The sequence below is a fragment of the Wolffia australiana genome, chromosome 4, assembly GCF_029677425.1.
Source record: "Wolffia australiana isolate 7733 chromosome 4, ASM2967742v1".
NCBI lineage: Eukaryota > Viridiplantae > Streptophyta > Magnoliopsida > Alismatales > Araceae > Wolffia > Wolffia australiana.
In genome coordinates, this window is record NC_135838.1 from 1,455,220 (window position 1) to 1,469,750 (window position 14,531).

A 14,531-nucleotide genomic window follows, 5' to 3' on the forward strand; every position below is an offset into this window, starting at 1 on the left:
GCCATGACAGCCAGAATTGAGAGGGCCCCCATTCTCCACTTTGATCTCTTCTCCACTCAACCAAGTAGAGTGTCTTCACGGTGAGAAGATCTTCAAGATTTTCAAGGAGAGTTGAAGAAGAAGTGGAGATCCAAGCGCCATGCGATCGCGTGGATACTTTTAGAGGCCTGACATGTGAATGGCTTAAGAATGATCTCAAAGAGAGTAGGTCAAGGGTGAAACAAGTTCCCCATAAGGTACATGTGATGTATTATTTTAAAGATCAGTTGATCATCGATTACATGCTTCCGCATCATGGAAACTATATTTTATGTGGTTGAACCAAGGCACAGAACCCAACACGAAGATAACATCAACCTCCAAGGGCCCGTTGACTAGGCCAAATACTCAAAGGCCGGGTCTTTCACTTCATCCCATGCTCCTCGAGCTCGCTGAGACCGGTCTTCAGTGGTAGATGGTTCCCATCAAAATGAATTTGAAGGGGTGTCAACAAGAGAAACCTTGTCACATATTTTCTAAACTGTATCGCCTTTTTATTTGTTTCTCTCTTTTTTTCCCTTATGTTATGTATTTCTACTTTGTGTATGGTTGGCCCATCTCTATTGGGCCCATTTGTGTAACCCCATAAAGGTGGGTTTACACCCAAAAAAAGAGAAGGGGGAAGGTAGCCTAGCTGGAGGTGAAGATGAGGAGTTGACGCTAACAAGAGGTAAAATGGCCTAGCTGAAGGTGAAGAAGAAGAGTTGATGCTGACGAGGGGAAAATGAAGGAGTTCTTTCATGAATTTCTTGAGACTGACAATGGTATATGGACTTAGGTTTAGAATAAGAATTTTACTGGTTATTAATAGAAGAATCAAATTAATTTAGGTTCAGAGAGAAAGTGGAGAAACAAATAAGGGAAATATATCAAAGGGAATTGGAAAAAAAAATCTAAGGAAGCAAGATGGGGATGTCAATAAAAAACATGATAGACCAATTTTATATATGTGGATTATTTCTTGAATGAAATCGTAATCCTCCGTTTACAATTTCTGATATATATCAAAATGGAGAAACCTTGATTTTTTATCCTAAGACAGTGAAGGAGTTCAAAGTAAATGTGATGCGGGATGACTAGATGAGACGGGACGGAATGACGATGGGTGTTGGATAGTGGGATGACTAGGGAATGGATAGGATAAAACCAGACCACAAATCACAAGATCAATTCCGAAGAATTAAATCCGATGAAATAGTGATGGTGCAGCACCTTTCCTCGTCGAGGGCAGGAGTACTGTCTTCAACCACCGCGGTGATGCCAAGCACCAAAATCAATAAATTCGAACGATCGTCCGCATGAAGATTCAAAAAAACCTATTCAACTAGTCGGGTGAAAATTCAAAATCCAAATCAAATCTGACGGCGTTGGATAAACTCTCGAGGAACACTTGATGAAGAACAGGGGACACCAAAGAGTGTAGGAGTACCTCAGCACCAGATAGTGCATGACGAGGTTGCGGGGAATTCTCAAGGTGTCGCTGATGAGCTTGAAGAAGGGATGATTCGTTGATGGAGCTACCACGACTTCGACAGAATGAGACAGATGCAGTTGGATGCAGGCGGCTGTGCGCGCGAGTGGTAGAGGGCGCGGGTGGCTTGCATGCGTGAACTGGCGGCCTGCGCGAGCGGTGATCCGCGCGGTGGTTTGCCTGCGCGGCAGTGATCCGTGCAGGCAGCTTGCCTGAGCAAACCGGCGGCCTGTGCAGGCGGCTTGCCTACGCGGGCGGTGGTCCGCGCGGGTGGCTTGCCTGCATGGGCGGTGATCCGCGCGGGCGGCTTGCCTGTGAGGACCAACGAATTGCGCGGGCGGCTTGCATGTGTCGGCGGTGGTTCATGCAGGCGTCTTGCCTATGCGGGCAGTGATCCTTGCAGGCGGCTTGCCTGTGCCGACCGGCGGCCTACGCATGTGGCTTGCCTGCGCGGGCGATGGTCCACGGGGGCGGCTGGCTTGCGTAGACTGGCGGCCTGCAGGGGCGGCTTGCCTGCATGAGTGGGGATCCGCGCGGGCGGCGGGTGGCCTGCGCGACGACGGTCTGCACGAGGAGGGGCGGCGATGGCAACGACAAGCGGCGGCAGCCGCAATCTGAGAGGGGAGAGGGTTAGGGCAAATCTTTCAAGAAGAAATAAACTTCTATTCTTGAAAATAGATTCACTAAGTGTATCGTGCAACATTGGCCTACATATAGGCCTTGGAGGAAACATAAAATATGAGAAATAAGATAAAATTGACGACGTGTTATCGTGTCACGTCAAAGGGCAGTTCTGGATCTGGCGTTGACGACGTGTCATGATGTGTGACATGTTGTGTGTAAGTGGAGACACGTCTGATGTCGGCGCGTTGATTGGGTCGTTATCAGGGCAGTTCTGCAGTCGATGTTGACGATGAGTCAGGATGGAGGACGTCTCGGATGATGGTGGCGGCGCATTCGAAGATGGTTTGTTGACATCGTCGCCACCAAAATGGCATGCGGTTAAAGCCATTTGTAGAAGCGGAAAATCAACCACCACCAACAACAACAATGTTGGAAAGTTCGATTGCACCTACTGAACAGGAATCACCAACTTAGGACTTGGATTCTTTTTTTTTCTTTGATTGCATTTTACCTTCAGAAATAATGAGAACTAACCTAATTTCATTTCTTTGATTGCATCACACTTGATGAAATCAAATGGTCTCTAGTTCTCATAATTTTCAAATTGACTCACACTTTGATTGCATCACACTTGATTTCATTTCTTTCTATATCCATCTCATTCATCTATGTCTTGGGAGAAGGCAACTTGAAATGATATATCCATTATGAAACCATACAGTCCAAATCCATCTCCTTTCCTTTGAGCATTCCTTCTTTCGTTCGTTCTAATTCTCTTAACCATGCCATCATTTCTGAAGTAAACCTCATCACACATATCTCCTTGATACAACATTTGATATTCTGTGCTAAATGGGAGGTAGAGAATGCCTAGATTTTATCATAAAGTAAGAGGAAACTTAGTGGGAGAATTTCAACATCAAGTAGCCGCTACCCGGAAGAGAATGACCTTGTTATGAGAGGCGAGAGGTCCAACACTTAAAGAGTGCAGTGAGGAACCTTTAGATCATAGTTTCAAATCTGGAGAGAATTACATCTTTCTATCACATTTCATTAGCTTTACCCAAACCAAGAGGAATGGCACCCATATTCCTGACAAGGTGGAATCCAAATTGTCAAGGGGAGTTCCTTTTGAGCATGTTATTGATATCTCTAACACTTCAAGCAGATGAATGAGGATTGATGGATGAAGAAGTCATCTAAAGTAACAATGGTACATTGCTAAGGGACTAGCAATGATTTAAATGGAGGGTTATGATAAGTTGCAAATTATAATGTTAAGTTGATGAATATTACATACATATATGTGTTTTACTAGCCATATTTGCATGTTATCATAACTAAATGGACATAAATGACGTACTATGATTTTATGATTATTTTTAATTTTTTTAGTATTTTTTATATCATATTTAACCTCAGTGCATCGAAGAATTATTTTTCCAGGGCATAAAATACTTGGCTAGAGGTTGGTAAGGGTTTTACTAATTTTCTGGAATTTTTTCCATATTTTTTTATAATTTTCTGATCATTATATAGCCAAGAAATAATTTTTAGAAGTAAAAAATATATATTTTACAATTTATTTAGCATTTTAAAAACATTTTTTATGAAATTCATGGCATCCACATCATTCGGCTGAAAATTCGGGCGAATGATTTGATGTATTAAATGAGTACTTTGTTGGCTCATTATGGCATCGTAATGCACGATGCCATAATGAGCAAATCATTATTTTTAAAAGAACCACGTGGCGCAAACAGCGAGGAAAAAGGTACGCTGTTTTTTTTAATTTTAGTTCACTTGACTTTTTCGCGTGCATTTACTAAATATCTCTTCAGCATAATCAATGAACGCGGAATCGAATAGCTGTGTGCATTGATTGCACGCAGAAATCGATTCTGCGTACATTTATAAAGTGAAAAAAAAGGATTCCTCGTACGCGGAATCGATTAGCCATGTGCATTGATTTCATGCAGAAATTGACTCCATGTGCATTTAATGAGAGGTAAGCTTACCTTCGTCTTTTTAAAATTTTATTCAATCGAGAATAGAAGCCACGACATGACGCTCTCATAGCCGCTCAAATGCAGCATCATTCTGCAATGATTGCGACCTGTGGAAGTGTGCAACAACGTGTCAGAACACGATCCGAGGGCAGAGAAATCAAGGCAACGAATCAAAAAAAGGAGCACTTCATATTTTCGTGAAGGAGAGATAAAATATCCAACAACCATGATTAATCGCCAGTAAAATGATGATATCTTGAGATCTAGCCGTCCAATTGAGCTCAAATTTTGAGACTAGGTTTGTCTTTTCACCCTCTATGATCCAGACGGTTGGATTTTAAAATAGAGGTCAGGAAGGAGGGAAATTTTACTGAGGAAGCTCTCCCCAAAGAAATTGGCCAGGAAGGACACAGGTGCTACTTCTGAAGTCGACAGATCTTGGTTCAATCTTCAAAGTTGTAAGTTTCTTCTTCATTGTTTGAACTTCTTCTTGAACGAATCTAAAATGCCAAGGCATGGGCGAAATGTACATGCCCTTGAAGTTGATTTGAATGGTGATTAGCATTAAAATTTGATTTTGATTTAAGATCTGACTCTTAATTCCTAGTTATACATTGATTTCTATCTCAATTTGCATCTTAGATCTTTATATTACGGTCGAATTTCATCTCTAATTCATTTTCCACCAAATTCTTCTAATTTCTCCTTCCAGGTTACTTCGTCTATTTTCTCTCTTTAGATCTGAAAATTGATTGTTGGAAAATTCAATTCAACATCTAAAATACCTGAATCCAAAAATTCTTCCATCTTCAAGTCCAATTTTAAAAACCTCTTTCGTGCTTATTAATTCCCAATTTTAATACATAAAAATTGTATACATAAATCATCTTGATATGAATATGGGTAATCCAAATTAATCTCATATTAGAATAAAAAATTATCGTATCTAGACTGTCTTGACCAAAAATACTAAAATCACTTTTAAGATATTGCTTAATTTTGATTAATTACAAAGAAAAATTAAATACAATTAAGGCCATTAAATGCAAAATTAATTCATTCTTGAATTAATTCATTTGAAATAGGATAAAAATTCTTGCAGAGTGCCTCCTTGGGGTTCGACCCCTTTTTTGATCTATACATAATATTTAGTGATTAAGGGATATTATAAATTTTATTGCATAAGTCTAAAAGCCCAAACGACTTATTTACACACCAATTTTAGGCTTATCACCAACATCATTTAATACTCCAAAAATATAATGTTTTATTTCATTATCCATTGTGTAGGCTTTTTCAATCCCATTTATTCCAAGAAAATTATCATTTTTTTCCCTCAGCCATGTGCCCCTTCATGCTTCCCATTCATAGTCAGGCCAATGATTAGCCCACTGATTTTGCTACAGCTGATTTGATACTAGGCCTTACCCTAATGATTGTCAGTGTTATCATTGGCAGACAACAGTGTGAATGATATCGTGACATGTTACAGAGATAGATAAATACAAATTAAACCCATAGGAATCATAAAAAAATTATTATTAGTTTTTCAATCAATCCAAAGTCAAAAAATATGGGAAATATTATAAAACCTGGAAAGATTTTACTGAATCTAAACCATCATCACATGTTAATATGGTCATTTGGATGCAGATGCTAATGTCATATGCATGATATTTCTTGAGTAATTTTTATGTTATCACTCACACTCCATGTTGACCCATCAATATGCTTTGGTAACCAACATAGTTACTTGTGCCCTATTTGACCTAGCAATCCTGGCCCGCCTACCTTATCGACTCTGTGGTCAATAACCCAGCTTGGGTGGGTCAGAAATACATTTTTTCTTATTTATTTTCATCCATAAAAACCTGTCTATATGAGATACTGAACTTCATAAATATTTTTTAAAAAAGGAAAAATGATCTAATGAATAGCTTAAATTTCCTTATAAACTCTGAGGAAATAAGGATAGTTCAAATGAATGAAGTTATATGCACCAAGTTCATAGAGCAGAAGTTCCCTCTTTCCTCAATTAATACATATAACATGTGATTATATAATGTCTTAGAATAAAATAGAATGCAAAATATATGTATTTCTATGATGTATGAATCACATTATCATTGACTACACGATAAAATAGCCAACATCTGTGCACCTTTGATTTTTATTTAACACTTTTATATATGTCTCTCACAAACTTTAAAAATATTGGTCTATAAATTCAATAGTTAGCCAAATTTTAGTCCTAAAAACTGTGGCAAAATGGACATGATTTAATAAATAAAATGTCAATAAATAAAACTTCAACCAAATAATTTATTCTCCGATTAATCTTTTGATAATTTACTTAATATGGACTAATCCCGACATTGGAGTGAGATTATGAGCATGATGAGAGCAAATAACAGACTTAGGCAGGTTGGTGGTTAATATTGTGATTTGACTAGCCAAAATCAAGTCAAATTTATCAGAATTCTGAACAATCGAAGTAATAAAATTTTATTTATGTTGTGTAAGGTTTAGATCCAAACACATATGCTTGAGATGTCAACCTTTCTTTCACACCTAACTTCACAATCATGAAGATAATAGGTACTAGCTTATTGGCTTCCATTTAAAATAAATTTATTTCTACATTGTAAGCTAGTATATAAATCTCATACAATTGACAAAGCGTTTAACTTACGTCATACTGCATTGAATGTGGGCTGACCAGTTCATCTGACAACCAAAAGATCATGTCAAGTTGACAACAGACAGAAAAATTTTATATACCAGCTTTGACATAGCAGTAAAAGGTGTTTCCTTGTGTCCATATCCCATCTGATGATCTTCCTCTAAAATTGCAATCCAAAACTTACATGCCATATGTTCCCTTCTGATCATATTCATTACGCTGAAATTTAAAATTTTGCTATCTTATCACCACAACAACCCATTTTTAATCTCAAGGGAACTCTTAGTTCACATAATTTGTTTCATTTTGACAAACCTTAGTTGTTGATTAAATTCATGAACCTAGCGAAGCAGTTAGAAAACCAACAGAAACATAACTAGGTTAAAAATGAAATAATATACACTAATTTCTAGAAAATTAGGTCTGTTTTTTCTTTATAAAATATTTTTCTCATTTATAAAAATATTTTAAATTGCATAAGGGGGGATAGTTTATTTATCTCAAACATGTGGCCACATTTTCTGGAAAAAGGGTAAAAGTTTACAAGTCGCATACTAAGCAGTGACGTGTCTTTCAAGTAGTCTGAATTATTTTTATTATTAAAAATATTAAATGTGGTGACGTAGTCTGGCACGCATGCTAGAGATACTGCGTGCCGCCGCAAACGATTCCAGCGGCCTGTCTCTTTCTCTTTCTATCTCTAGAAAGCGAAAGAGAGAGAACTAGTTTTTAGAGAGAGAAAGACAGAGAGAGAGAGAGATAGAGAGGAAGAATTGTGGCGAGGAAAGAGATAGAGAGAGAGAGATGGTGGGGAAGAAATTTGTGGTGAGGGAAAGAGAGATAGATAGTAAGAGGTGACTGGAAACATAATTCATGCTAAGAAAGAGAGAGAGAGAGAGAGAGAGAGAGAGAGAGATAAATAGATAGGGAGGGAGAGAGAGAGGAAGAGAGATGCATGACGGGAAACATAATTCATGCCAAGAAAGAGAGAGAGAGATAGGGAGAGAGACAGAGAGAGGAAGAGAGATACACGACGGGAAGCATAATTCATGCTAAGAAAGAGAGAGATAGATAGATAGATAGAGAGAGAGAGAGAGGAAGAGAGATACATGACGGGAAACATAATTCATGCTAAGAAAGAGAGAGAGAGAGAGAGATAGATAGATAGATAGATAGATAGATAGATAGATAGATAGATAGATAGATAGATAGATAGATAGATAGGGAGAGAGAGATAGAGGAAGAGAGATACATGACGGGAAACATAATTCATGCTAAGAAAGAGAGAGATAGATAGATAGATAGGGAGAGAGAGAGATAGAGGAAGAGAGATACATGACGGGAAACATAATTCATGCTAAGAAAGAGAGATATAGATAGATAGGGAGAGAGAGAGAGGAAGAGAGATGCATGACGGGAAACATAATTCATGCTAAGAAAGAGAGAGAGAGAGAGAGAGAGAGAGAGAGAGAGAGAGATAGATAGATAGATAGATAGATAGAGAGAGAGAGAGGAAGAGAGATGCATGACGGGAAACATAATTCATGCTAAGAAAGAGAGAGATAGATAGATAGATAGATAGATAGGGAGAGAGAGAGAGAGGAAGAGAGATGCATGACGGGAAACATAATTCATGCTAAGAAAGAGATAGATAGATAGATAGATAGATAGATAGATAGATAGATAGGGAGAGAAAGAGAGAGGAAGAGAGATACGTGACGGGAAACATAATTCATGCTAAGAAAGAGAGAGAGAGAGAGATAGATAGGGAGAGAGAGATAGAGGAAGAGAGATACATGACGGGAAACATAATTCATGCTAAGAAAGAGAGAGAGAGATAGATAGGGAGAGAGAGAGGAAGAGAGATGCATGACGGGAAACTTAATTCATGCAAAGAGAGAGAGAGAGGAAGAGAGATGCATGACGGGAAACTTAATTCATGCAAAGAGAGAGAGAGAGGAAGAGAGATGCATGACGGGAAACTTAATTCATGCAAAGAGAGAGAGAGAGGAAGAGAGATATTTCACGGGAAACATATATAGTATCTAGAGAGAGAATGAGAGAGGAAACATAATTCGCACTAAGAGAGAGTAAGAGAGATAAAGAGAGAGGAAGAGAGATATATGACAGGAAACAAAACCAGTTTCTAGCGAGAGAAAGAGAGAGCAAGAGAGATAGAGGAAGAGAGATATATGACAGGAAACATAACCAGTTTCTAGAGAGAGAAAGAGAGAGCAAGAGAGATAAGAGGAAGAGAGATATATGACAGGAAACATAACCAGTTTCTAGCGAGAGAAAGAGAGAGTAAGAGAGATAAAGAGAGAGGAAGAGAGATATATGACAGGAAACATAACTAGTTTCTAGAGAGAGAAAGAGAGGAAACATAATTCGCACAAAGAGAGATAAAGAGAGAGGAAGAGAGATATTTGACGGGAAACATAACTAGTTTCTAGGGAAAGAAAGAGAGAGGAAACATAATTCGCACAAAGAGAGAGTAAGAGAGATAAAGAGAGAGGAAGAGAGATATGTGACAGGAAACATAACTAGTTTATAGCGAGAGAAAAAGAGAGATAAAGAGAGAGGAAGAGAGATACATGAGGGGAAACATAGTAGTTTCTAGTGAGAGAAGTAGAGTTATAGAGAGAAAGAGAGAGGAAGAGATGGAGGAGAAGAAATGAGTGGTGAAACAAAGAGAGAGAGATGACGGGAAATATAAATCGTACTGAGAGGGAGAGAGAGAGATACAAAAAGAGAGGGAATGATTTGCATGAAGGAAGGAGAGATGGAAGGGAAAATAGTGTGCAGTCGAAGAGAGAGAGATGGAGGGGGAAAGAATTTGTAGTGAGAGAGATGGAGAGAGGGGCGAAGAATTTGTTGTGTGAGAGAGAGAGAGATGGAGGGGGAAAGAATTCATAATGGGAGAGATAGAGAGAGGGGAAAAGACATTTGTATCCGTGAAAGAAAGAGAGAGAAAGGGGAATGAATTTGCATTAATTAAGAGAGAGAGAGAGATGAAGGGAGAAAGAACTCATAGTGAGAGATAGATAGAGGGTAAGGGGAATGAATTTGCATTAATTAAGAGAGAGAGAGAAGAATGGAGAAGAACTCATAGACAGAGATAGAGAGAAGGGGGAAGGACATTGCAGAGAGAGAGAGAGATGGAGGGTGCAAGAATTTGCAGAGAGAGAGAGATGGAGGGGGAAAGAACTCATTTAGAGAGAGAGGAGGGGAAAAGAATTCGTTGTTTAGAAGAAGAGAGAGATGGATGGAAAAAGAATTCGTTGTTTAGAAGAAGAGAGAGATGGATGGAAAAAGAATTCGTTGTTTAGATGAAGAGAGAGATGGAGGGGAAAAGAATTCTTAGTAAGATGAGAGAGAGAGAGAGAGAGAAAGAAAAAGATAGAGAGAGAGAGAGAGAGAGAAAGGGGATAAGAATCCGTAGTGAGGTAGAAAGATAGCGAGAGACCTGCGGAATCTAATGAATACGACACGCAACTCTATCTGGAGAGATAGAGACGTGTTTAGAGAGAGAAAACGACACAACAAGACGATAGAAATAGAAATTTAACTAATCGGCAACCAATCATCGCCACTTGATTTTTAATCCCGAGGCAGGAAAATCTCCACCACAGATCCTAATGAAAGAAAGAGAAGATCAAGAGAAGTGGAGAGGAGAGAGAAGGTAGAGAGTAGAGAGAGAAATGGGGAGACCAGATATGAGAGGAGATGGATAAAACGGAAAAGAGATGCAGAGAAGAGATTGAAGGGAACTTTAGAGAGAGATCGAGAGAGATTGGTATCTAGAGAGAGAGAGATAGAGAGAGATTGGTAGCTAGAGAAAGGTAGAGAGAGATTGGTATCAAGAGAGAGATAGATAGAGATTGTTATCAAGAGAGAGGTAGAGAGAGATTGGTATCAAGAGAGAGATAGATAGAGATTGTTATCAAGAGAGAGGTAGAGAGAGATTGGTATCTATAGAGAGAGATAGAGAGAGATTGGTATCTAGCGAGAGATAGAGAGAGATTGGTATCTATAGAGAGAGATAGAGAGAGATTGGTATCTAGAGAGAGAGATAGAGAGAAATTGGTAGCTAGAGAGAGAGATAGAGAGAAATTGGTAGCTAGAGAGAGAGATAGAGAGAAATTGGTAGCTAGAGAGAGAGATAGAGAGAAATTGGTAGCTAGAGAGAGATAGAGAGATTGTTAACTAGAGAGAGAGAGAGAGAGAGTGATTGCTAGCAAGAGAGAGAGAGAGAGAGATTGGTGGATAGAGAGAGATAGAGAAAGATTGGTAGATAGAGAGATATTGGAAGATAGGGTGAGAGAGGTGGATAGAGAGAGCTAGAGAGAGAGAGAGAGAGTTTGGAATATATATATATAGAGAGAGAGAGAGAGAGAGAGAGAGATTTGTAGATACAGAGAGAAAGATAGTGGTGGATAGTTAGAGAGAGAGAGATTTATAGATACAGAGAAAGATAGTGGTGGATAGTTAGAGAGAGAGAGAGAGAGAGAGAGAAAGATTGGTAGATCCAGAGAGAGAGAGATACTGATAGAGAGAGATTGAGATAGAGACAGAGAGGTTGACCCAGGCGGGAACGCCCTCTAAACTTCCAGCGACATCTCCGGGATTTAAACGAACGAGAATCCCCGACGAAGAACAAGCAAGAACCCATCCCCGACGAAAACCCAGATCATCCCCGAAAACCCATCTCCAGATCACCAACACCCATCTCAATTCCCAATCTTTTCCCTTCATCTCAATTCCCAATTTCTCAATCTTGCCCAAGATTTCATCAAAGCGCATGAAATGGGAGGCCGATCAGCGATGATCAAAACTCCAGCGAGGAAACCCCACCGTCCCTCTTTCGTCTGCTTCTCGAAATCCGCCGTCGAGCTCTACCCGGAGACCGTCGACGTCGAATCAGAGTCGGAGAAAGGCGATTCGCCGGTCTCTCCCATGGATGTGAACGCGTTGTTCGAAGAGAAGGTGGACGTTCGAGTAGAGGTGATCTTGAGGAGCTGTATTCGAAAACCGGGTAAGGACGATCAAGATCTGAAGTTGGACGCTTGTGTTGAATCTGCAAAGGGTAGAGTGAAGTGGGTCGATTCGTTTGGCAAGGAGCTCGTCGAGATCAATGAGTATGAATCTGGGTGAGCAATTCCTTCCTAGTTCATCTTGTTGTTTTTTCTTTTTCGATTTTCTTTAATTATTCAAAAATTTTAGTTTCTTCGTGTGAATCTCGGATGCGACCGGCGATCAAATTCTAGGCTTGTTGGAAATTTGTTATACTTCCTTGTCGGTTCTTTGCAGATTATTCTGATTTTTTTCGTCGATCAAACGCTGGGCGCGTTGGAAATTATGGGTTCTTGGGAAATTATTCAGATTTCTTCTGCCTTTTCTTGTTTTCGGATGCGATCGGCGACCAAACACTAGGCTCGGTGGAAATTTGCTATTTTTCCTCGTTGGTTCTTCGCAAATAATTCAGATTGTGGTCATCGATCAAACGCTTGGCTCGTTGGAGATTTGTTCTTCCTGTTTCGTCGTTTTCTTCTTCTTTGTCGGTTCTTGGAATTTTTTTCTGAATTTCTGCAGCCTCTTCTTTTCAAGGAAGCGATCGACGATCAAGCACTTGGCTTGTTGGAAACTTGTTCTTCCTGTTTCATCTCGTTCTTCTTCGTCGTCGATCCTCGAGAATTATTCAGATTTCTTCAGTCTCTTATTGTTTTTGGATTCGATTGACGATCCAACACCAAGCTCGTTGGAAATGATCTCCATCTTGTTCTTCCTGGTTCATCCTTAGCAATTTTCGATCAAAGACTAGGCTTATAGGAATGACCTGGATCTTGTTCGTTGCCTGTTCTTTTCAAATTATTCAAACTTTTTCAAGTTTTCCATATCCGATCGACGATCAAACACTGAGGTCCTCGAATTGATCTGCATCTTTTTGTTCTTGGTCGTCCAATCTTCGCAAACTATATTTAGATTTTTAATATCTTCTTGTTTTTAGATGTTATCGGCTATCAAACGCAGGATCTTGCACGAATTTCACATGCAACATTCAAATGCATATCCTATTTAACTTAATTAATTCATAGGCTGAAACTAATGAACATTAGTGCTTTTAAAGCTTGAGATTATCGACGATTTGATGCAGAATCAGGACTTCGATATTCGCATGTTCTTCTCCAAACTGCGGGTGAATCATGTTATGATTGAAGATTTCAGATCTCACGTTGAAAATAAAAACTTCTTTTCTCTTTCATCTAGAAATGTTTTTAGAGGAATTTTATTGGATTCTGAAAGAATTTGATTTCAATCAGAATCGTGGGCGAGAAATTCGGAAACAAAGGAACTTCTTAGCAATCTACGTATTTAGAAAATTATCCACTTTCCTTTTTATCTAGTTCCAGTTCAAGATTCGGATCTCTAGTTGATTTTTTGTTTTGCCGTTTCAACAAGAGATGTTGGTAGTAGAATTTCACAGGGTTGTGGAAGATTCTTAGTTGAATCAGAATCTTGGGCGAGAAATCATGAAACAAAGAATAGTTTTATGACCTACAGACTTGGAAAATTCTCCATTTTCTGTTTATTGTATTCTAATTGAAGATTCCATCTCTAGTTGATTTTTCATTTGTTTTGCTTTTTCAACAAGAGATTTTGTTAGTGGAATTTCATCGAGTCCTGGAAGATTCTTAGTTGAATCTGAATCGTGGGCGAGAAATCCTGAAACAAAAGAGCTTTTCTATCATCTACAGACTTGGAAAATTATTCATTTTTCTGTTGATATTTTCAGATCTCTAGTCGATATTTTCTTCCTTTTTGTGTTTTTTCAAGAGGAGATATTGTCAGTAGAATTTCATTAAGTTCTGGAAGATTCTTATTTGAATCAGAATAAACATGCCTTCTATTATTACAATCCACAAAATTGGAAAATTTTCCGTTTTATTTTTAAATTTTTTATCTTATAAAATAAAAACGAGTAGTTTTTGTCATTTCCTCATTATTTAATTTAATTGAATTTTTTATTTCAGCCATTATGGTGATTCACGCTACGACAGCAACCCAAGCTGTGTCTGCTCCATCCAATGACGTGGCCGTGGGCTCCACCAATCAATTCGCGAGGCGCCTCGTGGAACATGACGTCAACTGCCACGCCGTTGTGGTCCCAAGGCTGAGCTGTGAGAACTGGCTTAGTTTCCAGTGAGTTTTGCTGAGATAAATGTGTTTAAATATGTGTATAAGAGCGTAAATTGTGCATAAATCAAATTTCTATGGACTGGAAGAGTTTTGACAACCTGGACGGCACCTTGGAGTTTTTTTCAACTTTCTCTCTCTAGGTTGTCACTTTGTGGGCTTCATAACCTCACATTTGTTTGCTTATTTAGAAGAGAAAGGGAGAGAGAGAGAGAGAGAGGAACTACATAAAATATAATAAAAAAACAAATAAATATAGCTCTCTGGTGACATTTAAGAGCACAGTTGGGGGGAGGGGGAGAGAGACAGGATAACTTCATAAAAAATAGAGAAAAAACGAAGGAGAAGAGCACTCTTGTGACATCAGATGGGCCAAGATAACATAATATACTACCCCTTCAGGAATGAATTGCATGTGTCAATTAAAAACATACCCTTTAGAGCAACCGACATAATATCGGTTGTTACATATTGATGGCTGCTTCAAGTTTGTGCATAAACATTCATTTAC

General features: G+C 38.8%; 1 protein-coding gene across 1 annotated transcript; it reads left to right on the forward strand.

Moving 5' to 3' along the window:
* The first annotated feature begins 11,392 nt into the window (after positions 1-11,392).
* Positions 11,393-14,149, forward strand: LOC144702738 (uncharacterized). The gene is made up of 2 exons (XM_078574759.1): positions 11,393-11,976; positions 13,858-14,149. Exons 1-2 carry the CDS (start codon positions 11,633-11,635, stop codon positions 13,913-13,915), a joined length of 402 nt encoding a protein of 133 aa, XP_078430885.1. The 5' UTR covers positions 11,393-11,632; the 3' UTR covers positions 13,916-14,149.
* The last annotated feature ends 382 nt before the right edge of the window (positions 14,150-14,531 follow it).

Excerpts from the sequence above, each read along its gene's own strand:
- LOC144702738 (XM_078574759.1), top strand. The coding sequence starts at position 11,633 with ATGGGAGGCCGATCAGCGATGATCAAAACTCCAGCGAGGAAACCCCAC. Across the intron at positions 11,977-13,857 it reads ATCAATGAGTATGAATCTGG|CCATTATGGTGATTCACGCT; the intron begins GTGAGCAATTCC and ends TTTTTATTTCAG.